General features: G+C 38.4%; 3 protein-coding genes across 3 annotated transcripts; all 3 read left to right on the top strand.

The window, feature by feature from the left end:
• Positions 1-62: 62 nt before the first annotated feature.
• Positions 63-5,539, top strand: LOC311306289 (uncharacterized protein; the record flags this gene model as incomplete). The annotated part of the gene is made up of 4 exons (XM_084434611.1): positions 63-453; positions 3,742-4,152; positions 4,685-5,236; positions 5,489-5,539. The coding sequence occupies 3 exons, from the start codon at positions 63-65 to the stop codon at positions 5,146-5,148; spliced, it is 1,266 nt and encodes a 421-aa protein (XP_084290737.1). The 3' UTR covers positions 5,149-5,236; positions 5,489-5,539.
• Positions 5,416-9,435, top strand: LOC311306288 (uncharacterized protein; the record flags this gene model as incomplete). Its single annotated transcript, XM_084434610.1, has 3 exons — positions 5,416-5,887; positions 6,014-6,599; positions 9,055-9,435. 2 exons carry the CDS (start codon positions 5,416-5,418, stop codon positions 6,490-6,492), a joined length of 951 nt encoding a protein of 316 aa, XP_084290736.1. The 3' UTR covers positions 6,493-6,599; positions 9,055-9,435.
• A 98-nt stretch (positions 9,436-9,533) lies between these two features.
• Positions 9,534-24,046, top strand: LOC311305928 (alpha-tectorin-like). The gene is made up of 24 exons (XM_084433963.1): positions 9,534-9,612; positions 9,938-10,080; positions 11,022-11,300; positions 11,424-11,519; positions 11,604-11,757; positions 11,931-12,184; positions 12,290-12,436; positions 12,523-13,102; positions 13,224-13,807; positions 14,080-14,644; positions 14,760-15,364; positions 15,530-16,085; positions 16,828-17,033; positions 17,281-17,490; positions 17,998-18,186; positions 18,276-18,565; positions 19,402-19,673; positions 21,488-21,607; positions 21,706-21,890; positions 22,292-22,452; positions 22,824-23,069; positions 23,316-23,478; positions 23,648-23,750; positions 23,879-24,046. The coding sequence occupies exons 1-24, from the start codon at positions 9,597-9,599 to the stop codon at positions 23,986-23,988; spliced, it is 6,234 nt and encodes a 2,077-aa protein (XP_084290089.1). The 5' UTR covers positions 9,534-9,596; the 3' UTR covers positions 23,989-24,046.
• Positions 24,047-25,784: the final 1,738 nt, after the last annotated feature.

Raw genomic sequence — 25,784 nt, 5'->3', positions numbered from 1 at the left:
AATGTTTTTTTATCACATCATCCATTTATTAATTCAGCAAAATGTATATTTGTAATGTTTCCATGACAACAGCTCCCCCTGTTGACCCCTGCTACAACTACAATGTCCTGGATGATTCATGGAGAGCCACCAACAATCAACATTCCTCTCAAATAATGTGTGACACTTGGGTCAGCTGGAACGGCTGGTACCGTCTCTTCATTCAGGATCAGAGCGTTCAGATGCCAGACACATGTGTTGATGAGTATAGTTGTGGCACTCATGCTCCATTGTGGCTGAACGGAGGACATCCAACAGTTGAGGATGGAGTGGTCACTCGAGATGTCTGCGGTCACTGGGGCAATAACTGCTGCTATTTCCAATCCAATCCCATTAAAGTCAAAGCCTGTCCAGGAGATTATTATGTCTATGAGTTTGTGAGCCCAACTACCTGCAGTTTGGTATACTGTGCAGGTAAATATATTTACATGTGCCCTTTGTTTATGTAAGACATAATTGCTATTTATGTAATATTTATCATTTATTTCAGATTCAAGCAACATAAACACTACCACTGTCACGCCGGAGACAACCACAGCAGAAACTACAACCATGGACACTACGACTGGTAATATAATGTATTATGTTACAATCTGGAGGATTATTGTTTGGCATAAGCAAATCAGATCCATGTTGTGTTTGTGATGCATGTACTGTAACTAATTTAAAAGAATTTACAAAACCAAATAGGCTATTAAATTATGAGCTATATTAAGGATGATTCAGCCATAGGCACAATGTCAAATGTAATCATAGCCATGCTGATATACTGCTGCTATGCTGTATCATATGTATTTAAATAGAATACAAATATTATGATGGGGTAAATTAAACTGAAAGATGTCTATGACATTACTAATACTGTTTTTTTTGTTGTTGTTTTTTTTGTTTTTTGAGAATTACTGAAGAAAGCAGTATCCGCAAGTCCCATGACGCTTTGTGTGCAACAATCTTAACTGTAAACAATCAGTGAAACTTTTGCTGTTTAAATGCAATAAAAAGCATTTCCAAAATTGGGTACTATGAGATGACACTATTCTACATAAAAAGGACATTTAAAAGTGTAAAAACATTAACAAATGACTAACAGACCATAAATAACCTCAAAAGCTCAATTATTTCCGCAGCAATATTACAGACATGTTAAATATCACTGTAGTGATATATGTCTGTATTATGTAACATTTGTTGCCTTGATCAAAATTGTTCATTAACTGGAACACTGATAATATTTCAAAGTGATTTACATTATTTTGACAGACAGTAATTGTATTTATTAACCTGCTTTAGAAACATTCCAGTAAACATAGCTAATAGAGATTAGAAGTGAAAAAGGGAGACAATTAGCCTACATTTTAAAGCATCCACGTGAAAACAAACCTGGAAAAAGAAGTGAGGATTTAGGGAGGAAAACGAGAGATTCTTAGTGCATTCCAGTGAATTATCCATGTGATAAATCGTAAATTAAATGGAGAGAGCAGACCACAAATGTGCAGGATATGTTGTATTTTTTCATAGTGTTACACCGGAATACAAAGAAAAAAGAAAATAATCAGGAGAATACAGTGACTGAAAAGAGCTTTTGTCATAAATATTCTTGTTATACTGTAACAAACGGCCTAATCGGATGAGTAACATGAGCTAAAACTGGGGTCAGATTAAACTGAGAGAGTTTTGGAAGTGTTTTAAAAGATGAGATGACAACAGAAATAAAGTGAATAAAATAAGTATTTAATACTTAATTTACTTAAGTGAAAAAAAACGTAAAAAAGTGATAATCCAATGAAAAGTGATGGGTTTGCTGGAATGGTAAGTCCTTAAAAGAAACTCCTCGATCCAGCTTTGGTCGTCTTGACAGAGCCCTCATTTCTTTGCCATGCTGCTTCCTTTATGCTGGCTATTTCCTGTTTCCTGTCATGTGATCAGTCACATGACAGGCAGACCCAGTATGGTTTACACACATTAAAACAGATAAGAGGAATAAAATGGACAAAAATCATGACTAAAACAACATGTAAACCTATTAAAGCTCTAATATGCATAAAATCATCATAATATATAGAGTGGTTAAAACATGTGTCATGTGTGACAGTGTCACAATACCACGTCACATTAAAATACCAAGCGTTACGTTATTCTCCTGATGTCTGAAAATAGAACATGAAGAAAATTGTACAGCTCATTCAGTCAAATTGACAGATAAATATTATTCATAGCTCAACCTTATAATGTGTTTCAGTCTTTTTGAACTTCCCCGAACCTGAAGTGGCTCCCACAATCTAAAACGCAGTAGACTCGATAGGAAAAAGGTGGATATATGCTATGCTTGTAGATAATGAGATAATCAGAGGTAATGATGACCAGATGAAATGGGCAGAGTAACAGGTGGGATGATCAATGATAGACAGCAGAACAGTAACACCAGACTTAAACAGAAACACAGGATATTATAGTAGACCTGACAGCATACCGTGTATTTAAAATTTGAAAGAAAATTACATTATTTATGAGTGTACACTATTATTAAAACACCATTTTTAATAAGCTACTGTGTATTTCATTGTTTCAAAGGGATAAAAGGATGTATTGTTTTAACTTACAAAAAGATTATGCATTTGAAGCTTAAAGCAGATATTTTTATCCAGACTGACTTTTACACATAGTACTTTTAATAAAATGTATTACTTTTAGAAATGAAATGTCTCCTGTAGAAAAACAGTGGGTTACACTTTATTTTACAGTGTCCTTGTTACACGTTACATGTAGTTACTGTAGTAATAACTATAAATTATGTATAATTACATGCAACTAACCCTAAACCAAACCCTAATTCTAATCCTAACCCTATAGTAAGTACATATAGGTAATTATTATTACTCAGTAATTAAATGCATAATTACACTGTAACACAGGCACCTTAAAATAAAGTGTGACCAAACAGTGTTGGCATAATTAATCTCAATCAAATATTTTGTATAACCTAGTGGGAATAAACAAGTAGACACAAGTGTTTTCCGATTCAGGGATATTCTAGAACAATTTCTGGAATGTATCAATGGGAGGCTTAACATGTTGTATAAAACAAATGGGTGTCAATGAAAAAATTAATAGGGAATTTCATATATAAAAAAAATAAATAAAAAATAAATTGAGGACATGAATTAAGGAAATTACAGTAGTTTGTGGTCTGAATGGGAAAAAGCGTGAAATATATGATTTTACAAACCCTTATTTTTACTTTACATTTGTACTGTTATATATTCATTTGTTTATTTTAAGTTTTATTTTAAATTTTTCATACAGTACAGCATCACAATCTGTAATTATCTGAGGATGATCTTAAATGTTGTTCCCCTTTTGTATATTTTGTTTCAATGGGGAAATAATCGTATTTGAATATTTTAATCTCACATTTGTCATCAAAGTTCCAACACTAAGTTTAACATTGTTATTCAAGTGGGTGAAAATAAAGATACAGTTCCTTAACACTCAATTATGATCAAGGTGGCAGCTCTTTTTTAATTAGTGAGAGAGGGGTATAAAGGATACACTTGTTGTAGGTTTAGTCAGTTTATCTGATAATCCATTTTCAGTTTACCATCCCAATATCTTCTCTTTCAGACAGACACAGATGTTAGATGTTTACCTGTACTCTTGTGTTTGACACATCAGTGAATGAGTCTTTTCTCTTTATTCTCTCAGAACCTACAACTGATCCGTGCTATGATTATAACACTCTTGATGAATATTGGAGAGACATACGACAAAACCCATATCAGTACTCTGGACATGATGACACTCTTGTTGAATGGAGTGGCTGGTATCGGCTGTATCTGAATGGAGAAAGTGCCCAGATGTCTGAGTGGTGTGTGAGTAATGTGGGATGTGGCGGTCAAACTGGACTGTATCTCAACGGTTCTCATCCAACACTTGAGGATGGAGTGGAGACCTGTGAAGTCGTGGGAACTAATGCATGGGGGTGGTGGGGGTATTCCAATCAGTGTGGCGCCTACAGTTCCACATCCATCCGAGTCAAAGCCTGTCCAGGAGATTATTACGTCTATGAATTTGTCAAACCCATCATATCACCCCCCCAGCCTGTGTACTGTGCAGGTACAATATTAACCCTTGTCTCTGGGATTTGTGTTAGGATTTTTTATTTCACTATAATGAGTAAACGCTCTACATTAGATAATTTAACATACATCTTTTGTTTTATGAAAATAATCATGTTTTAACTAGTTATAATCAGTGGTGTGCAGTCCATTATCTATTATGTATAGTAGGTTATGTTACAGATCAATAGCACCTAGATCTCTTTGTTACACAATTCCTCAAATTACACGTTATGCCATTTGTTCAATAACTAATATGTATACTGTATATGAACGTATCATAATATTACTCTACAGTCCTCTTGTGCCTATCTGCAGTCAAGTGTTTGTCTCAGAAAGAATCTTATTTTCATATATTTTTTATATGTAGCCCCTGTTGCTTCTGCAGGCTGCTGTCAGTACTGTCGACTTGCCTCACTTTGAGCCTGAAAGTACACTACTTGTTAGAATATAATTGTTATAATATAGTTAGAATATAATTGCAAGTTAGTATATATATACAACTAATACTTTTGCAAACTCCATGACAGTTGCTTTCCAAAGCATCAGCAGTGATCCCTGCTACAACTACGAGTCTCTGGATCGTCCCTGGAGAGCCAACAATGAAAGTGGAGATTACATCTGTGATAACATTTTCTCCTGGAATGGCTGGTACCGGCTTTTCTACTATGGAATGGACATCCGGATGTCAGAGACCTGTGTTAGTTCATTCACCTGTAACACAGACATCAATCTGTGGCTCAATGATCCTCACCCTCAGATAGAGGATGGAGTGGTGACCAGGAAGGTCTGTGGAGGGACTTATTGGGGAAGCTGCTGTGATTACAAGTCAAGACCCATCAGAGTGAAAGCGTGTCCAGGCAATTACTATGTCTATGAACTTGTGAATCCACAAATCTGGTGGTGTTCAGGATACTGTACAGGTACTGTACTTTCCTATAATTTATTTAAATATTTCAAACCTTTTTTTTCTTTTTTTTTCTGCATGACATGAATTTCCTTCTTTTTAGATGTCAACACTATTTCACAGGCGGTTTCCACTATAAGTCCAGATATATTCACTGGATCCAGCATCACCTTGAGTAAGTTGTAAATAATATGAACGAATACATGAGTGTTATTAAAATAATCTTTTCTTTTTTTTTCAATGAAAGATTTGCATTTCAGTTTAAATGGAAATGTTTATGCATACACATTTTTACTATTACACAGTCACATTGTGTATGAATGGTTTATAAATCTCATTATTACAGTGTTTGACATGGTTCAGATGTGCTCTTTTGAAGTTTCTCATTGTAATATAACTTGGTTGTTTTGGTCTCATCATCTCTCAGTAACAGATTATGACCCGTGTAATAACTACAACATACTCGACAACTACTGGAGAAGCACACACAATTACTGGTCTAGTTATGGATTCATATCTGATCATGATGACACTCGTGTAGAATGGGATGGCTGGTATCGACTCTTCATTGATGAATCAAGTGCTCAGATGCCTGAGTGGTGTATGACTTACATGTCATGTGGAGGTTATATTTCTCTGTGGCTTGGTGACTCTCATCCACGGCTAGAAGATGGAGTTGTTACTCGTGAAATTTACGGCACTCGCAATGAACAGTGCAGTCGCTACAGATCTGACCCGATCCAAGTCAAAGCTTGTCCTGGAAGTTATTATGTCTACAAATTTACCAGACCAACTCTTTCAATCCCAGCTCCTGTATATTGTGCAGGTATATTTATTCATCTTTATATTTGATGTGCTTGTCATGAATTGTATTGGTTTGAATTCATATTATCATCTTGAATATATTTAATTTTCAATATATAATGCTCTCTTCCTACTTTTTCCTTAATAGTGCCTTTCTCCACCCCAAGTGTCGATCCCTGCTATGACTATACTAGTCTAGATGAGCCTTGGAGAGCCACAGATAACTACTACTATAATAACTATAACTACTATGGCATGTGTGATTATAATGTGGAGTGGAATGGCTGGTACAGGATGTTCTACAATGGTGAAAATACTCAGATGCCAGAATCATGTGTAAATCAAGGCATGTGTGGCACTTATGAACCACTGTCGCTCAACGGCTCTCACCCAATGCTGGAAGATGGAGTGGTCACCCGTCAGGTCTGTCTCTCCTCAGGGAGTGGCTGCTGTTCTTTCACATCCCACCCTATAAGAGTCAAAGCCTGTCCAGGAAATTACTATGTTTATGAGTTTGTCAAGCCAATATTTTGTGGCGCTTACTGTACTGGTGAGCATTTACTTATACAATCCTCATTCTTTAATTTTTTTCTGGATTTTGTTTTAAAATTATTGATGTTGATATAAAATGTTCCTACTACCAGAAGCCTCAAACCAGTCCATGTCATCAGCGTCTACAACAACAGAGATGATCCCATCTATAGAATCCATGACTCCACCAATCACCACCACTGGTAAAGTATTGTCTTGCTTCCTTCATAAACTCTCTTGAGCATATTTTTTGGACATGCATTTTTTCTGAAACATGGATTATTGAATTGTTGAATCATTATTGAACATTAAAATGTTCCTGATTATCACATTAAGAAAATGCATTATAATTTTATTACATTAACATTAACAAGAAGTAATACAGCTCACAAATGAGCAATTCAAACTCTTAAAATGGAAACAAAGAATGCATTTTTAGGCAAAGTGAAGTACTTACAGTAAGTGTTGTAAATAGTGAAAACTAAACCAGTTTCTCAAACACATTTTATAACCCTAAACTTATTTTTTAACTCCAAGACCCTAAAGTTGTTCCAAACCTGTATGAATTTATTTTATCTGCTGAACACAATAAAGAAAATACAATTTTTAATTTTTGTAACCAAACAGTTGTGAGGCACCATTGAAAATAGTATTTATTTCCCATAGTATGGAAATCAAAGGTGACCTAAAACTGTTTGTTGACAAAAATTATTCAAAATATCTTTGTATTCAGCAAAAGAAAGAAATTCATAGAGGTTGGGAAAAACTTGAGTGCGAGTTTATGATGACAAAATCTTCATTTACGGCTCGGCTCGCTTTACTTTGGCTGGGTTTGCTTTTCCACTGCAGTTTAGTACCGCTATAAAGTGGGTGGGATTATAGACTGATCGTTATAGTTTCACCAAATCCAATGAGGCTGTTAGTGACGATTCTCTCTGACCAATCAGTGATCTGCAGTTTTAAAGGGATACTCCGCCGTCTTTTCATATTAAACTGTGTTATTCCCTTAACTAAGACGAGTTGATACATACCTCTCTCGTCTCAGTTTACTGCGCAGAGTCGAAGTGCTCCCAACTTCAAGTGCTATTCCGCCATACATTATAGTTATCCTTTTTACCCGCTTAGAAAAGCGCCACGTTTTATTTTGTGTCATCATACTTGGTCGTGTAACTACTCGTGTAACTGTATTTAAATAGGGAAAACGTGGAGGTGTTTGGTCACTTCTAACTTCATCTCTGTTTGGTCCCTAATGAATGAACTGGGCTAAACTAAGTGCTATCAAAGTGTCGCCGTGCACCAGAGCGATTGAGTGCACGCACTGAGACGAGAGAGGTATGTATCAACTCATCTTAGTTAAGGGAATAACATAGTTTAATATGAAAAAAACGGTGGAGTATTCCTTTAACACGTCACATTTTAGTATCGTACGCTCGCTTGGAACCTCAAATGAGGCGTTACTAAAAAAGTACCAGGTACTAGGTGTTGTACACAGTGGAGTGCACGCCATAGACTGTAAAAAAAGATGGACGATGCCCCTTCGCTCTCTGCCATTGATGAGAACTGAAGCCTCCAGAGTCCCGATATGGCGCTGACATATTGGAACTTGAGTCTGCGCAGTAGCGATCTCGGGACCAGACCTGCGCAGTAGTGAGCAGGAAGTAAAGCCGCGAAATCAACGCTCCGCCCTCACTCTTGCAGAATGCACTCAGGGAGAGTGGATTCTGCACACTTTTTAAAAAATTGATTGCAGTACGACAAGAGGCTTGTTAAAATAAAGTAAATACAATCTCCTCAGTCCTCCGAAGATCCCGAAAAAAATGTCCGTTGGTGCTTCAGTGACTACTTCTCTCAAGAACCTGTCAATCACAGCTGTCAATCATGACCTTACACCACCGCATCACGTAACTAACTAAAAAACAACTTATTTTTGAAACAGACACTTGAACTTACATCAGCGTGATAAAAACGACAGCAAATGAAAGAAACCACCTTTGGAAAAAAGATATTTGAAGTGTAATTTAATTGTTTAGTTGGTCTCACGTCCCGTTGAATAACATGGGGAGGCGGGGCTTATGAGGCGGGGTCCTATACTAGGACCAGTCACCGGGGGGCGATCGAGACGTTTTGGCTTCACTTTTCAGGGCTTGTGCGGCACGCTTGGTGCACGCACTGAGACGAGAGAGGTATGTATCAACTCATCTTAGTTAAGGGAATAACATAGTTTAATATGAAAAAACGGTATCCCTTTAACACTTCACATTTTAGTATTGTACGGCTCGCTTGGAACCTCAAATGAGGTGTTACTAAAAAAAGTACCAGGTACTAGGTGTTGTACACAGTGGAAAACCCCCAAAAGTGAGCCCTACAGAGCCGTACCATGCAGTGGAAAAGTGACATTTGGGCTCAATTTGCAAAGGGACTCAAGTTCAGCTGTTTTTAACACTTGTTTTGTCAGCTAAATGAGTGGAGATGTTCTGAAAGCTCATGACAAATTGTCTTCAGCTTTGAACTTAAAACACAAATGAAACAGAGAGCTTAAGTAAAGATCATTCTGGAGACAACGTTTTCATAGCTCAACTACTAAAAAAATGTTTTTTATCACATCATCCATTTATTTATTCAGCAAAATGTATATTTGTAATGTTTCCATGACAACAGCTCCCCCTGTTGACCCCTGCTACAACTACAATGTCCTGGATGATTCATGGAGAGCCACCAACAATCAACATTCCTCTCAAATAATGTGTGACTCTGCGGTCAGCTGGAACGGCTGGTACCGTCTCTTCATTCAGGGTCAGAGCGTTCAGATGCCAGACACATGTGTTGATGAGTTTAGTTGTGGCACTCATGCTCCACTGTGGCTGAACGGAGGACATCCAACAGTTGAGGATGGAGTGGTCACTCGAGATGTCTGCGGTCACTGGAGCAATAACTGCTGCTTGTTCCAGTCCAATCCCATTAAAGTCAAAGCCTGTCCAGGAGATTATTATGTCTATGAGTTTGTGAGCCCAACTGGCTGCAGTTTGGCATATTGTGCAGGTAAATATATTCACATGTGCACTTTGTTTATGTAAGAGATAATTGCTTTTTTTGTTTAATATTAATAATTTATTTCAGATTCAAGCAACATAAACACTACCACTACTACTGTCACGCCAGAGACAACCACAACCGAAACTACAACAACAGAAACTACAACCATGGACACTACGACTGGTAATATAATATATTATTTTTCAATCAGGAGGATTTTTGTTTGGCATGAGAAAATCAGATCCATGTTATGTGTTTGTGATGCATGTAAATAATTTAAAATAATTTATAAAGCCATATAGGCAAATATATTATGAGCCATATTAAAGGGATTCAGCCATAGGCACAAGGCCACTGGAAATCACAGCCATGCTGATATATGGCCACAATAATGTATAATATGCATTTCATTATGCTGAGAATACAAATATTATTATAATCATTCACTAAGGTAAATGAAATTGAAATGATGCACATTTTCAATGCTGTTTTTTTATTTTATTTTTAGACAATGGCATCAATATTACGAGCCGATTTTATCCATTTGGAACTGGAGACTCAGTAAATGGACGCATTGATGATGGGAGTTCATCAGTCATATACCTCCAGCAGCCATTTATATTTTTTGGGCAAACATACAACCAAATTTATGTAAGTCAATCTGATATGAGAGGATATTGGATTATGAGTGTCTATAACCTATGTCTATAAACAGGGGTGCATGTGTGGTAAAAATAAACAATGCGCATCAGAAAATGTAAAAAGAAGTACTTTTGAGTACCAACATTTTTGGGAACAGGGACACGTTTACTTACTGAAGTAGGATTTTTCTCTATCTCTGGTAAGATAGCAATCATTATGATAAGTGTTTTCATTAATTATTAGGGGTGCAACTTGTCAATCTACATATTCAAACAATTAAAAAGTGGAAGAAGAGGAAAAAAATCGGGACTTGCACATTGTTATCTGAGCGCACAGCCTCACACACCCGTAGCGAGCGAGAGAGAGAGAGAGAGAGAGACATGCATCAGACAGTGCTCAGAAACCAAATTGATTCCTCTTTCGCATTTTTTTGCGCTTGAACAGATACATAGACACAAAATAATGTCAAAAAACCCATCTGGACAAGAATTCTCTCGATTATGTCATAAGTTGACTGTTGAGAAAGAAACTGGATGTGTGTCAGTATATTCGGTCCATGTATTCGGTCTTAAAGTGACAGCAGCCTAATGTTCCTGCTGTTGTCTGTGTCATTAATGTTAATAAAATAAAATAAAAACATCATCATCATCTACCATATTCGAGAGAAAAGAAGATAGTGAGGAGAGCAGTCAGGAGGAAAGTGATGACAACAGCTTGTAGGATAAGTGTGCCGTGTAAAGTGTGAGTACCCAGCAGCATCTCCACCAGGTGCTCCCTAGAAAACCAGACCAATAAAGTTATGTGCACCCCTGTATATAAACATTGCACTCTTTGAGAAAAAGTAAATGGGAAAAAATTACCATTCACTGCAGTTTAAATAACTGTTACGAGCAATGTAGCATCTTTTTTTAAGAATCCTGCAACTGATAATCAGACCTCTTCTATTTCAGGTTAACAACAATGGACACTTGACTTTTGACGGGGCATGGTACAGCTACTCTCCATACCAGTTCCCAGCTTATGGAGGCAAAGACGTCATTGCTCCATTCTGGACAGATATTGACAACAGTAGGAATGGTGTTATCTCATATCAACAGTACACCTCTGGCAGTGTCCTTACACAGGCGACCCAAGACATAAACCAATACTTCCCTGACTTGAGTTTCTCTGCTTCATGGGTCTTTGTTGTGACATGGGATAGAGTTGCATACTACTACAATTCAGGAACAGTAAGTAGAACAATTTGGTACCGTGGAGATCGTCATGTGCCCATTTAAAAAGAAAAATCGGTATACCACGTCTTCTTGCTTCACAAAAAAAAAAAAAATTATTATTATTTGTCTTTTTTTAAGGAAACATCTTTCCAAGTGGTTTTGATTTCAAATGGCCATCTCTCATTTGTTGTAATGAACTACGGTGCAATCGCTCCAACTCAACGATATGTACAGGTAGGCACAAGATGACATTGATATGATGTATTGAACTTTTTATGACTAAATAATCAGACATCTGAATGTCTTCCTTATCATTAGGCTGGTTATGACACCATCGACTCAAGTCACCATTTCTCAATTACTGGATCACTCCAGAATGACATCACAAGCCTACCATACAGCAGCAATGTCAATGTGCCAGGCAGATGGGCCTTCAGAACAGATCATGGAACACGTGGTTGTCAATTTAATGGTAAAACTGCTTTTCTGATTGCATGAAATATTTTGCTAATTTCTGGAAGACTATGAATGACTTAGACTTAGACTATGAATGATATGTAATGATATCATGCTAGTGAGCCATAGGTGAAGCCTTCCAGTAATTACACACTTTTGGTGTTTATATCAATAAACTCTTTGTTATAGGTTTTCCAGTGCAGCTGGGAGACTCCTTCTGGAGTGATTCCACATGTCAGCAGAGATGCTCCTGCACCAGAAGTGGCATCCAGTGCAGCTTTGAGTCCTGTACTTATTCCCAAGCTTGTCGTCCAGCTGCTTTCCAATACTCTTGTCAGAACGTTCAGAGACAAACATGTACCATCTCGGGTGATCCTCACTACTACACCTTTGACAATCAGATATTTCACTTTCAAGGAACCTGCACATATGTTCTGTCAGAGGTTAGTCATTTTAGTAATGTTGCTATGACTTTCTATTTACTTTCTATTTATTGTAGAAGAGATTGTACAGTCCTTTACTGATTTTGAATTTGTATTATTGTTTAGGCTTGTGGAAATGGTTTGCCGTACTATCGCATTGAGGGGAAAAATGAGCATCGGGGTAGTACTCATGTGTCATGGACTCGGATGGTCAGAGTATTTGTCTATAATGAAGAAATTGAATTGGTCAAAGATCACTATTATGAGGCAAAGGTAATAATCACTGTATTGCTGTAGTGTTGAGTTGAGTTCAGCCATCCATCCATCTTCCTAATTTCTTTTTTGTCAACATTGTCAAGGTTAATGGGACCTTTCTAGCAACACCATTCACCCTCCACAATGGATCCATCCAAGTCTATCAGTCAGGGTTTTCCTTGGCCATCAGCACAGATTTTGGTCTCCTAGTGACCTATGATGCATATAGCTATGTCACCATCTCTGTTCCTTATGACTACCAGAATGCCACATGTGGTCTGTGTGGGAACTATAACCTACATCCTGAAGATGACTTCCGTTCAGTCTCTGGGGAGATCTTGAGCTCAGATGTTGACTTTGCCAACTCTTGGAAGGTAGAGGGGGACACAGATCCTGAATGCCATGATGTCAGGTGCACAGGTCTCGCTTGTGCGGTTTGTACCAGCAGTGAAATGAGCCTTTACAGTGACACAAATCACTGTGGAATCCTGGGAGATGTTTCGGGGCCTTTTGCATCTTGCCATTCTGTGTTTTCACCACAGACCTACATAGAGAACTGTGTCTATGATCTTTGCTTAGGAGGAGGTTACCAGCCTATTCTGTGCCAGGCTCTCAATGTGTATTCTGCTCAATGCCAACAGCAGGGTGTACAACTTGGACAGTGGAGACAGCCAGGCTTTTGTGGTAAGTGCCTTATGTTTTTATTATAAGTAAATTTGGCATTCAGCTTAATGTAACTGAAATATGTGCAAGGTAAAAGATCCAGAGTTTGATGCATATTTGTATTTCTGGCCTCCATTTTCAGAAATCATATGCCCTGAGCACAGTCATTTTGAGTCCAATGGAATAAGCTGTCCTGCAACTTGCAGTAACCCAGCTGCCCCAATATACTGCCCCTTGCCCAATCAAGAGAGCTGTATTTGTGATGATGGGTACATCCTCAGTGCTGGACAATGTGTGCCTGAAGTGAACTGTGGCTGCACATTTGAGGGCTTCTATTACTCTGAAGGACAGTCAGTAGTGTTGGACGAGGACTGTGGGAGACAATGTGTTTGCAGTAGAAGGTCAATGGTCTGCTATCAGCACCAGTGTGGTCCAGCAGAGGTGTGTGGACTCCATAATGGTGTGAGGGGCTGCCGACCCATCAGTTATGCTACCTGTTCGGTTGAAGGCCTGGGTTCATACCATACATTTGATGGACAAACTTTCAGATACCCAGGAGCTTGTGGACTGACCCTTGCAAGAGTGATGGGGCCATCCCAACTTCCATACTTTGTTTTGACAGTGGAGAAAGTACCCAGAGGCCTTCAAGACTTTTCCAGGTTCCTAAATTTTGAGGCAGGAGGAACTCATGTTTCCATTGAATTGGGAGAAGGTAGCAATGTACAGGTTAGCTAAAAATCAATTTTCTCTTTTCATGTATTAAGAACAGTAACATTAGTTAATTCATTAGTTAACATGAACTAACAATGAAAAATACTTCTAAAAAATGTATGAATCTTAGGTGATGTTAATTTCAACATGTACTAAAATTATTAAAATTTTAAGCTTTATCTGTTAGTATTATTTAATTCACTTGAGCTAACAAACTAAAAATGAACAGTAAAAAAGAACTTTATTGCAAAGTGTTACCTATCAATTTACTTGTATACTCTCCTCAGGTGGATGGACAGATGGTTGGCCTTCCCATCAGTGTTGGCTCCAGTCAGATCCACATCTATCACAGTAGTGTGAGGGGTTTCGTGTTGGAGACAAACTTTGGAGTGACCATTAGAGCTGACTGGCCGCACATTGTCCGAATCACGGCTCCAACCACTTACAATGGTACACTTGGAGGTCTGTGTGGGAACTTGAATGGAAACACTGATGATGAATTCTACAGCCCAGATGGTGTCCTGCTGGATGACTCCCAGCTATTTGCAGATAGTTGGCGTGACGGATCCCTGTCAGCCCACTGTGAGGACCCAGCTGACATTTGGGAACCAGGACTTTATCAGAACAGAAGCGAGTTCAGTGAGCTCTGCAACATCATGGCAATGAACGATGGACCATTTGCTGAGTGCAGAAGAACACTAGACCCTTGGCAGCGGATTGAAGACTGCATTCAGATGCTGGAGCAGACGGAGGGTGCCAGGGAGGCTCTATGTGAAGCCCTGCGAGGGTACACACTACACTGCCAACACAATGGCATTGCAGTTGGAGAGTGGAGGAGTATTACCCACTGTGGTTAGTATCTTTATAAAGTGATAGAGATAAAGTGAAAGAATAAAAAGTATATATCTTCTTCAAAATTCTGATCATTCATTGCCTTTGCCATCCCGTTTTGTTTTAATTATCCTAGATCCCAACTGTCCAGCAAATACCCATTTTGAACTGTGTGGCACATCCTGTCCTGCGTCCTGCCCTAGCCTCTCGTTTCCCTTCCAGTGCGCTCTGCCATGCCAGGGGGGATGTCAGTGCAATGATGGACTAGTGCTGGATGGAGATCGCTGTGTTCCCCCCACTGGTTGCGGCTGCCGCTATCATGGCCGCTATCGGCAGCCTGGAGAGCAGTTCTGGCATGGTGAAGAATGCCAGTTCCAGTGTGTCTGTGATGGAATCACTGGTAATGTCCGTTGCACACCATCATCTTGCAGTGACCAAGAAATCTGCAGTGTGGTGGAGGGGGAGTATGCCTGCCATCCTCATCCACATGGTAGCTGTTATGCTTCTGGAGATCCCCATTATATCTCCTTTGATAGAACCTACTTTGACTTTCAAGGCACATGCCGATATGTGCTGGCCACAGTATGTAATGATACTCGTGGACTACCACACTTCCAAGTGGAAGCAAGAAATGAAGCATGGAATGGATGGCCTGTGTCAATAACTGTTGAAGTTTTTGTCAATGTCTCTGGGCATCTTGTGCACATGTCACAGGACATGAATGGTTATTCTGCTGTTAAGGTAAGCAAGTCCCACTTACAGTATTTTGCCATTGAGTATACGTGAAAAACTTTAATTGTTTAATTGTTGTAATTAAATTGTTTCATTGTTGTAATTAAATTGTTTCATTGTTGTAATTATTGATAAGAATGTTTGGGTTAACAAGCTCAACTTTTTTTCAATTAGGTTGATGAAGAGATCAGAAACCTCCCTGTCTATCTTGACTCTGGTCGAGTATCTGTCTACTCCACAGGACAGTTTGTCTATGTCTCCACTGACTTTGGTTTCAGTGTTGTTTATGGTGGTTCCTGGGAGGTCAACATTGTTGTGCCAGCAGACTACAGTGGAATTATGTGTGGCATCTGTGGTAACTTTAATGGCCACCCGGAGGATGACTTCCTCACTCCTTCAGGTGCTCTGGCACCTTCAGCAGATAAGTTTGGGGCAGAATGGATGGTTGAAGATGACATGTCATGCAATCATGGCTGTGGGGACCATTGTCCTTTGTGCCAAGATGAGAGCACAACTCAAGCCTTGTGTGGGATCATCAGAGACACTCAGGGTCCCTTTAGCTTCTGCCATGGATCTGTAGATCCGCAGGCCTATTTTGATAACTGTGTGTTTGATGTGTGCATCTCCGGGAACAGTAATGAAGTTTTGTGTCGCTCTGTCCAATCCTATGTGAGTGCTTGTCAGTCTGTCAATGCCATGGTCTACCCCTGGAGAGAACTTGCATTGTGTGGTAAGTGACTGGAGATGTGGCTGAGATACAGTTTGTAAAAAGACCAGTGCAAATAGGGGCCATTCACATATCGCGTCTAAGAAACCGTGGAAAGTGTTTCCAAATCGCTTGCGCTCCCGTGGTGTCTGTCGTTGCTATGAAACCATGAACTGCGCTCTCCACAACGACCAGGGAGTTTAGTAATGGATTTCCATCACTGAAAAACGCTGTAGCTCTGCTACAAGATTTATTTATGGAGAAGAGAAAAAAACCTGTGGTGTTTGGGTGCACTCCATCCTTCAAAAACGTAAAAACCAATGAGAGAATTCACCAGCTTTCAATGTTGTTATGGAAAGGGTGAAGCTGATTGGTTGGTTCTAGTCACATGACCCGCGGTGCGCTTGTGGCATTCTGAAAAGTTGAGATGATTTTATCCCAGGAAAAAACGAGTGCGCCGCACCACATGCGCGTCGCAACCGCATCACTTCCATTATGACATTTGAAATACATTTGAAATAACCAATTTGAGCGCACAAAAGACGCTATATGTGAATGGCCCCTTAAACTACATTTTAATTTATTGTCCTATTATTAGTTTAACTTCTTCTATTGTTCTCATTTGTAAATTGCTTTGGATTAAAGCATCTGCTAAATGAATTCATGAAAAAAATGTGTTTTAATTTAATCTCAAATATTTAATGTTGTGCATATATATTAATAGCATTTATGTTTCATATAAATACTTTTGTTGTTACATTGCCAGTCATGGACTGCTCATCAAACATCCCAAACAGTCATTATGAGGTGTGTGGAACAGACTGTGGCCACACGTGCGCCAGCAGCATCGATGCTAGTTGTGAACACACATGCTCAGAAGGTTGTTTCTGTGATGAGGGATTTGTGAGGAGTGGAGGACTCTGTGTACCAGTGGAACAATGTGGCTGCTTATATGATGGATTCTACTATCATGTGAGGATTAAAACATCATGTTTTTATGTTAAGACTTATCATACAGGACAATGGATAAGGGCAACATACATCAGCTCAAACAACTGTGGTATTGCCATGGTACAAAGATGGTATCATCATAATACTTGCGTTTACATTCACTCCTAAAAACTACATGGTGATACCATGATTTATTTATTTTTGTAAAAATACTCACTGATATTATGTTATGGAAATGTAAAGTTTGTTGTCATTGTTGATTTTGTAGATTGGTGACCAGTTCTGGGATTCAACATGCTCCCAACGCTGTCAGTGTTTTGCTCCAAATGATCTACGCTGCACTGCATCTTTCTGCCCAGCGGCCATGGAGTGTGCGGTCAGAAATGGACGTCGTGACTGCTTCAGTCCAATGTCCACATGCACAGTCTGGGGCGACCCCCACTACATCACCTTTGATGGGGCTGTGGCCCACTTTCAGGTATAAACTGGTAAACTGCTGTTTTTTGCAGACAATTACCTTAACTGTTGTTTTGTGTCCCAGTAGACAAATCAAACAAAAAAAAGGTTATTCTAAGGATGGTTATTGGTTTTAGAATATCTAAACAGGGTTGGATTTTAAATGGATTTAATACATCGAAGAATATTCATATATTTATGAATGTATGCAATGTCTTGCAAGATATTTATGGAAGGAAAGTGAAATAAACAATGAAGACTATGGCCTGGTTTCACAGACAAGGCTTAGATTAAACCAGAATTAGGCTTTAGTTTAATTAGGACATTTAAGTAGCTTTTATAAACTTGCCTTAGAAAAAAAAACATTAATGTGTGTATCTTGAGTCAAAACAATGACACTGACATATTTTATGAAATGTCAGTGCAAGTTGCTTTCAGTTAAAACAGCTCAAACATGCATTTAGTCTGGGACTAGGCTTAAGCTTTGTCTGTGAAACCGGAGGTAAGTGTATTGTGTTAATCTTACCAGGGCACGTGTTCGTATGAGATTGCCCAGACCTGTGGTAATGTTACGGACAGTGATCTGCAGTTCCGTGTGGTGGCCACCAACAGGCACCGGGGGAACATGGTGGTGTCATTTGTGTCTGCAGTGGATGTTTGGTTGTCTCAGCATGAACAACATATGCACATCAGTATTGGCCAGAACAGGAGAGTAAAGGTAAGTTACACTTTAATTGATGCCAATGTAAATACATATTTCACTTTATTTCTCTTTTCTCATGTTGAAATTTTCTGATTCTCCTACAGGTTGATGGAAATGCTATTGACACACTGGCTTATCAAATCAATGATCTTGTAGAGGTACATGAGGATCAGGGATTTGTAATTCTAAATGCATTTAATGAATTCATTGTCCATTTTGATGGACATAGCAGCCTTCTAGTCAGAGTGAGTGAAAGATTCTCTGGATCTCTATGTGGAATGTGTGGAAATTTCAATGGTAATCCTGCGGATGACAAAGTGCTGCCCAGTGGAGAACTCGCTTCTGATGACGTTTCCTTTGGCCACAGCTGGAAATCAGACACCAGCATTCCAGGGTAAGAACCGCAAGACTTTAAATTTGTGACAAAAATGAGTCTCAGGTTTGTTTTGATAGAGTGTTGGACAGGGAAAATGGCAAGGCACTGTCAAGACAAGACCATGGGTTTGATTCCCAGAGAATACATGAACTGATACAATTTATTGAATGCAATACACTCACTTTGTATAAAAGAGTCTAGCAAATGCAGAAAAGTAAATGGAGTGACAGAATGAAACACTGCATAAATGTATTTGCATAAATGCATTAAATGGTTTATTATTGACTGGCTCATGTTCCGGCTGAACAAAGAAGCCTTTCTGTATGGGTTTTGCATGCTTTCCTTGTGTCAGGGAGGGTTTCCAATGGCTTGCAGGTTAGGTCAGTTGGATGCACTATATTTCCAATAAAGTCTGAGTGTCCCAACCACTAAGGTTACACAAGCTACTGCACTCTCAGTGCCGTTCAGGGTAACATCAGTTAAGGACTTTTAAAGGATTATGTATCCGGTGTAAATGCTGTGCTGAATAACTCTGTGGATGACTCCGCTCTGCCAACCCTTGAGTGGGAGAAACCAAAATAGAGAGAGAGTGAGAGATTGGCCTCCAAATGTTGATTTCATGCTAATGTTCAATTTGTTTAATGTTAAACTTCTTTACTTTTGTTTGCTTTTAATATTTTGTTGAGTCACCACTCTATTTCCAATGTAATGCCATAACAAGTTGAGAAGCACTGCTTTAGTTTAAAATATTCATGAATAGGAAATTATGTTTGTTGTTCACCTGTAAACCCTTTCTTTATCCAAATGATGAAATAGTATAGGCAACTGACCTGAAGTTTCCTTGTATTCTTCAGCTGTGGTGCCAGAGACCAGACCGGTAATGTTGATGAGTGTCCACACAGGCAGAGGTATTCTGATCTCTGTAGTATTATCACCAACACCACTGGCCCCTTCCAGAACTGCCATCTTCATGTTGACCCGGCACCTTACTTCTACTCTTGTGTGTATGATCTGTGTCTCTACACACGTGCCAATGGCATGCTATGTTCAGCTGTTGAGGCCTATGAGACAGCTTGTGCCATCTTGGAGACACAGATCCCAGAATGGCGCTCAGGTCTCCGGTGTGGTAAGTCAAAATCACTTTTCAGCACAGATTTTTTTGTCACCAGTGTTACTAAAAATGTAGGCAGCTGAACTAAACTAAGAGCTAACCTTTAGAGAAAGAGGCCATTAGGCAGACTTAGACTGGGTTCAAAGTATTCGTTGCTACACATTTCACATGCAGAGAACTTTGAGAACATTTATATGGAAATCTTAAAGGTAAAGTAACAGCCCCCCAGCAATTTAATTCTTATGGCCAGGTGGATGGAAAATGAATGTGAAAAACCCTGACTATCACCATCTTTTTTGGATCTCAATGGGAAAATTATTAAAAATAAAATGACCCATTTAATTCACTAGAGAAAAATACCTTGAGGAATAAAGAGCAATAATCATTCAGGGGACTAGAATGTTAAGCTCTGTTTCTGTAAGGACCATCCATTGGCCCAACGACGGAATCCAATGGTGGGCGAAGGAATAATGCGTGCATGTCTTTTCAGCGCTCCAGTCAAATTCACTTAATTTATTGGAATTTAGTTTCAATATTACTTTAGCTCTACGCTTAATCTTACTCCAATTTCAATGATAATAAAATTTAGATTGTGTTTCTGATTAGAAAATAGTCATAAATATTGATTATGAATTAATTTAGATCTTTGATTATTCTGAGTATCCCATACTTTCAATTATTAATTCATTAAGGGACCCGATGCCGCACAGAGTCACACGCCCCGGGTTTACGTGGATCTCCCGGACACAGCCTCACCAGTCTGATCTTGGTCAGAGGGTGCAGGGTTTGCTAATACCTCTTAAGTCGGTTGCCTACTGCTCACTCATACAAAAAAAGTGTAGTTTATTTAGCCACTTCCGTACAACTTGCCAAGTCAGAGATAGGCAGAAATCAAAAGGTCTTCAGATGACGTGCCTACTGCTCCGTTCATATGAGCCTTTAGTTTGACCAATCCTGGACACAGAGCTGCGGTAGCGCCAGCCTCCTCACAATCTACTAAAATAATGATTTCAGAAAACGTCAGAATAAATCAAGATGTAACATTTATTTGTCAGGTAAAAATGTATCATGCCAATTACACAAATAAATGATTAAAAGCCAGTTCAGAACTAATAAATACATGGCATCATTTACTCAAAGATGACTCTGAAAGTAAGCAATGCATTCCTGACAGAGACACACAGTGATGTGTGAGTGCTTTCCAACAGGAAAACACTGTATGGGGGATGATCCTGGTAAAGGGTCCCAAAGATTGCTCTGTCACCTCGCCTTAAATACCCAGACCAGAACAAAAGGGTTATACACATATTGTTTAGAGTTGTTTTGGGTCAATTCATGTACCCCAGGGGGTAGCACCTGGTTTCTTGAGATATCTTGAAGAGACATCACCCAGAGAGGAGAACAGGATTCTCCTAAGGTCTCAATCTTTCTCATTAAACCAATGACTGCAATGAAATTAAGACCATTTTACCAATCGCACTTAAACATTTAAAATGATACCAAACATGAAAAGGAAAAACAATAGATTCATAAGATACATCATATGTGATATAGACATTCTTAGTGAACTTTTGGTGACTTGACTCGCGAGAAGAGGAGGAGAGGGGGATGCAGAGATAAGGAAGAAGAAAAGTTTGGACAGGCTAAGTCACACTCAATAATGCAGGTCTGTCCTGTGCTCTGTCTTTGTTATCTTTTGTCCAGGGTGCGTTTTATGGCTTTATTGCAGGGTGAGCTTTGTCTTAGCAGGAAAATCAGTCCTTACAATCCTGTTAACATGACTCAGTGTCTTTGTGTTGTATTTCATCTATCTGTGCTTTTCCTCTTAGATGTGAGAGATCGCTGTTCTGAACTCAACTGCTCTGAGGATGAATGGTGTGGGAAGAAAAATGGTGTTTACGGCTGTTTATGTAACGATGACCAACCCAGACCACAACCTAACTCTTTTGGTTCGTATCATTCAAAAAAAAAAAAAAAAACGTAATTTGTTACCTTTTATATATATATAATTCTGACAATCTTTTGCCTCTTTTTTTTTTCAACTCAGAGTTCTCAGAAACCTGTGAAAGCAGCTCTGGCTCCATATCTGTGTCTCGCTGTCAGCTCTTTGAGGCTGGTTTTCCAGCTGATGTCTTACACCTCAATGATCCCAGCTGCAAAGGAACGGTCCGGAATGGCAGAGTGGAATTCCATTTTGATAACGATGAACACATCTGTGGTACAAATCTTATGGTAGGTTTAAATATGTATAATCTATTCAATACACAATCTAAATATTTGTAGTGCCTGTGCCTGATATAACCAGAATAGTTTGCCCTCTTGGGGAATCTCTATGAGACTTTGAGAAGTCTGTAGAAAGGTCTGTAAGGATACTGAATAATCAATCTGTAACAACCAAAGGAAGGTCCCAAACAGACCTCCCTAAAGACTTCTCAAAGTCTCAAAGAGATTCAGAGGGGAAGTTTACACAACACCATGCCACAAAAGAAACTGGAACTTCTCCACCATTAATACGTAACCCATCATAATTTTACTTGACTGATGAAACCTTTTAGCTTTATATATATATATATATATATATACTTTGAATTCAGTTTAGACTAAATTACAAATGTTTTCTTTGTTGTCCACAGGCTAACAGCACCCACTTCATCTATAATAACTTTATTCTGGGGACACCGAGGTCAGAAGATCTCATCATCAGCAGAGAGAAAATCCTGAAGCTTTCTTTCAGCTGTGCTTATCCTCAATCACAAACACTTTCCATGAATGTGGAAATCAACCCACTGGAGAGGTGCGAGTCAAACAGCACTATTTTTTAAAAGGCGTAGTTCACTAAAAACAGAAATTTTGTTTGTTAATATTTGTTCCAAGGAACACACACATTTTCCTGGTCATATCTTTCAATGCAGTTAATCCCCATGGGGAATTTCAAGCTTAAGAAAGGTAAAAAAATAAAATAATAAAATAAAATAAAAAGGTCCATATATCTCCTGAACTATATTCCAAATCTTTTTCGGTGAACTAATCCTTTTAGCAGAAGAATAAATACATTTAAAAAGTAAATATATGGTTATATTCTCAAAACTAAGCATATCTATTTTAAACATAATTTTATCCATAAACATAATAGTTTTAACACAGATCTATCCATTATTTCATCAGCATTGTGAACAAGACTCTTCCCGCTGGTGAAGGCAGATATCTGGTCCGGATGATTCCATATGAGGATGATGAGTTTACCCGGCCCTTCACTGGTCGTGTGGATGCAGAGCTCAACCAGGAGATGCATGTGGAAGTTCGTGTTGAGGGGGTCGACAGCCGCCAGTTTGCCCTGGTGATGGACACGTGTTGGGCTACACCTGTGAATGATCCTGATTACAGCCTCCGCTGGGATCTCATCCTTTCAGAGTAAAGCAGGGATTTAAAAAAATTCTTTTAAGCTTAGCCTTTACTCATTGTAAAATTTTTACTGAATAAATAATAATCATATCACCTTTAGGATTACATTACATGTCACATGTCTTTCAGTTTTTCAGGACTAAAGGAAAGTATTAAATTTTTGAACATGGAATGCAAACATGTGATGTTTTACAGGAGATCACACTGTATTGACTGTCTCCAAAAGAAAGAATTTATCATTATTGATATTCTCAGGTGTCCCAATCCACATGACGACACAGTGGAGCTGCTGCAGAACGGCGTCTCGACATCCAGCCGTTTCTCCTTCAGGATGTTTATCTTCACTGCAAACTCCACTAAGCTTTACCTGCACTGTGCTGTTCACCTTTGCCTTCTGTCAAGCAATCGCTGCTCAACGGTGAGTTTAGTGTGCACTAATCGTGTGTCAGATTGTTCTGGTTCCTTCAGAAGACTGAAAATCTGTTTTTGGCATTATATCGCCATCTAGAGTGAAGTAGTCTGTGCGTATGCTGTAAGACACTGTTGAAGACTGTAAAAAACTCATCACATCCATTTTCAATCTTTAGAACTGTTCTTCTGGACACCGGCGGAGAGAGGGCAGGTCTCTCGACTTCCATGACAGCGTTTCCATATCCCTGGGTCCTCTGGTTTGGTCTGAACGGAGCTCAGGTAAACGTTAAATTTAATAACCTTAATGCTTTTTTTACTTATGTCAAATTTCTGTAAGATTTAATCCATATTTATTTAATTTTTTTGCAACTTTACCATGCACTGAACCATGTCTTGTCCCCCTTCAGACATACTGATCCCAGAAAAAGTGCAAGTGTCCAGGGCACCAGGCCTGTGTGGTTCCTTGATCATTTTGATGGTTTCACTCCTTAGTGCCTACACTTTGTTGTATGTTTAGACATACAATTACCTTTGAATTCTTTGATTATACATTTCAAAAAATGTTGTTTGTCATATCTGATTTGTACACTGTACATTGGATTAGGAACAATTGACATTGAACTTATAAATTGTTCTGCTTTGACTTGTATTTGCACCTAATAATAATGAGGACCCTTAAGTTTATGATGATAACTTTCTCTGTCTAATATGGTAAAATTAGAATTAATTTGATTGCTTCTTTCTTTATTTTCAATTGTACTTAAAATACTTAAAATATATTTTAAATACTCTATATATTTACTGCAACAAATGCTTTCAGCTAATAACTGTGTATTATGAGGGGAAAAATGCTTCCTTCCTAAATAAAAATATTTTTTTGAAATCCTCATCCAGACTGTGATTATGTGAAACTGTCCGGTCCCTGTGTAATTTTATGATAGTATTAGGCTGTCTTGTCCTTCGACTGCTTCTAAGGACATGGATTTAAAGGTCTAATATTTATGTATAATGTATTAACATTATCATATCTCTGTGTGTGTTTTGCTTAAAATATAGGAAAATACATGTAGCCTGCATACTTAAAATTAAGTTAGAACAGTAAATAAACACAAACCGAATAAAAATAGGATTTGTGCTTTTGTTACTTTTGATAGGAAACAAAGTCTCGGCTTACAAATTCGGTCAGTTTTATTACAAATTCAAACAACTTACCAAAAAAAGAACTTTAGATAGGATTTTTTCCTAAATGCACTATATTAGGTCTACATAGCATTTACTTAACCTGTACTTCACTTAAAGGTGCACTGTGGTGATGTTGCGAATTGAAACCAACAGAAGTTATGGTGCAGACAGGAAGTGATGTCGTCGTCTGAGACAGCAGAGAGTAGCCAGTTAAGCAATAATGTTTCTTCACAAAGATTAAGAAATTATGTTTACTTAATTATTCAGTAAAACAATATGTTATTGCTACTCGTTCATTATTGTGTCAGTGTTTTATTCGTTCACTTTAGCTAGCTTCTTTGCACGAAGAACAACATAGTAACGAAACGCACTCTGAAGTAGTTTGTCCGTTAAGGGCTATTGGCTAATGTCAGCGCAAAATGGCTATTTCAATATAAGGGGACCTGTGGTGTATGTAGATAGAAATGGCTCATTCTAAGGTAATAAAAACATAACGGTCCATTATGGTCTTTATACACCACTGAAAACATAGTTATGTATATGATATTACATTTCTGTCAACAGATCCTAAATATTACACAATGCATCTTTAAAGGCACTGTGGAAATAAATATTTAATATGCAAGCTTATTGCATTGCATATAGTCAGGCATGCTGATTTAGTATAGGCCATGCATTCCGGACTATATTCAATGCAATAAGCTTGCTTATTTAATATTTAATTCCACAGTGCTTTAAAAGGTGCATTGTGTCATATTTAAGAGGATCTGTTGACAGAAATACAATATAAAAAATAAAAAATAAAATTAAACAAGTCAACTGCAGTTATGAAGCAGACTACTAGGTAGATTATATTATTAACTCGTGTTTTCACTGATATACGGTAGGGGGCGCTATTACACAACTTCTGAAAGAGTACAGAATCTCCTGATTAAAGGGGTCATGAACTGAGAATTCAAATTTTCCTTGATCTTTTGACAGTTGAGAGTTTATTATACTATAAAAAAAATACCCTGTAGCCCAAGTTTTAAAACTCAAAACTTCCCTGTTATTACAAAAACTGCTTTTATTGAAACCATGGCCAGAAAATGACAAGATCTAAAAAGAGCAGACTTTACGTCACGGGGCAGC

The sequence above is a fragment of the Rutilus rutilus genome, assembly GCF_951802725.1.
Source record: "Rutilus rutilus genome assembly, chromosome: 16".
Taxonomy (NCBI): Eukaryota; Metazoa; Chordata; class Actinopteri; order Cypriniformes; family Leuciscidae; genus Rutilus; species Rutilus rutilus.
Note: the sequence above shows the minus strand (reverse complement) of the source record. Positions and strands in the feature narration are given on the sequence as shown.

Bases quoted from the DNA above. Each gene is read 5' to 3' on its own strand.
- LOC311305928 (XM_084433963.1), top strand. The intron at 11,520-11,603 runs GTAGGCACAAGA...CCTTATCATTAG, and splicing joins CAACTCAACGATATGTACAG to GCTGGTTATGACACCATCGA. The intron at 13,103-13,223 runs GTAAGTGCCTTA...CTCCATTTTCAG, and splicing joins GAGACAGCCAGGCTTTTGTG to AAATCATATGCCCTGAGCAC.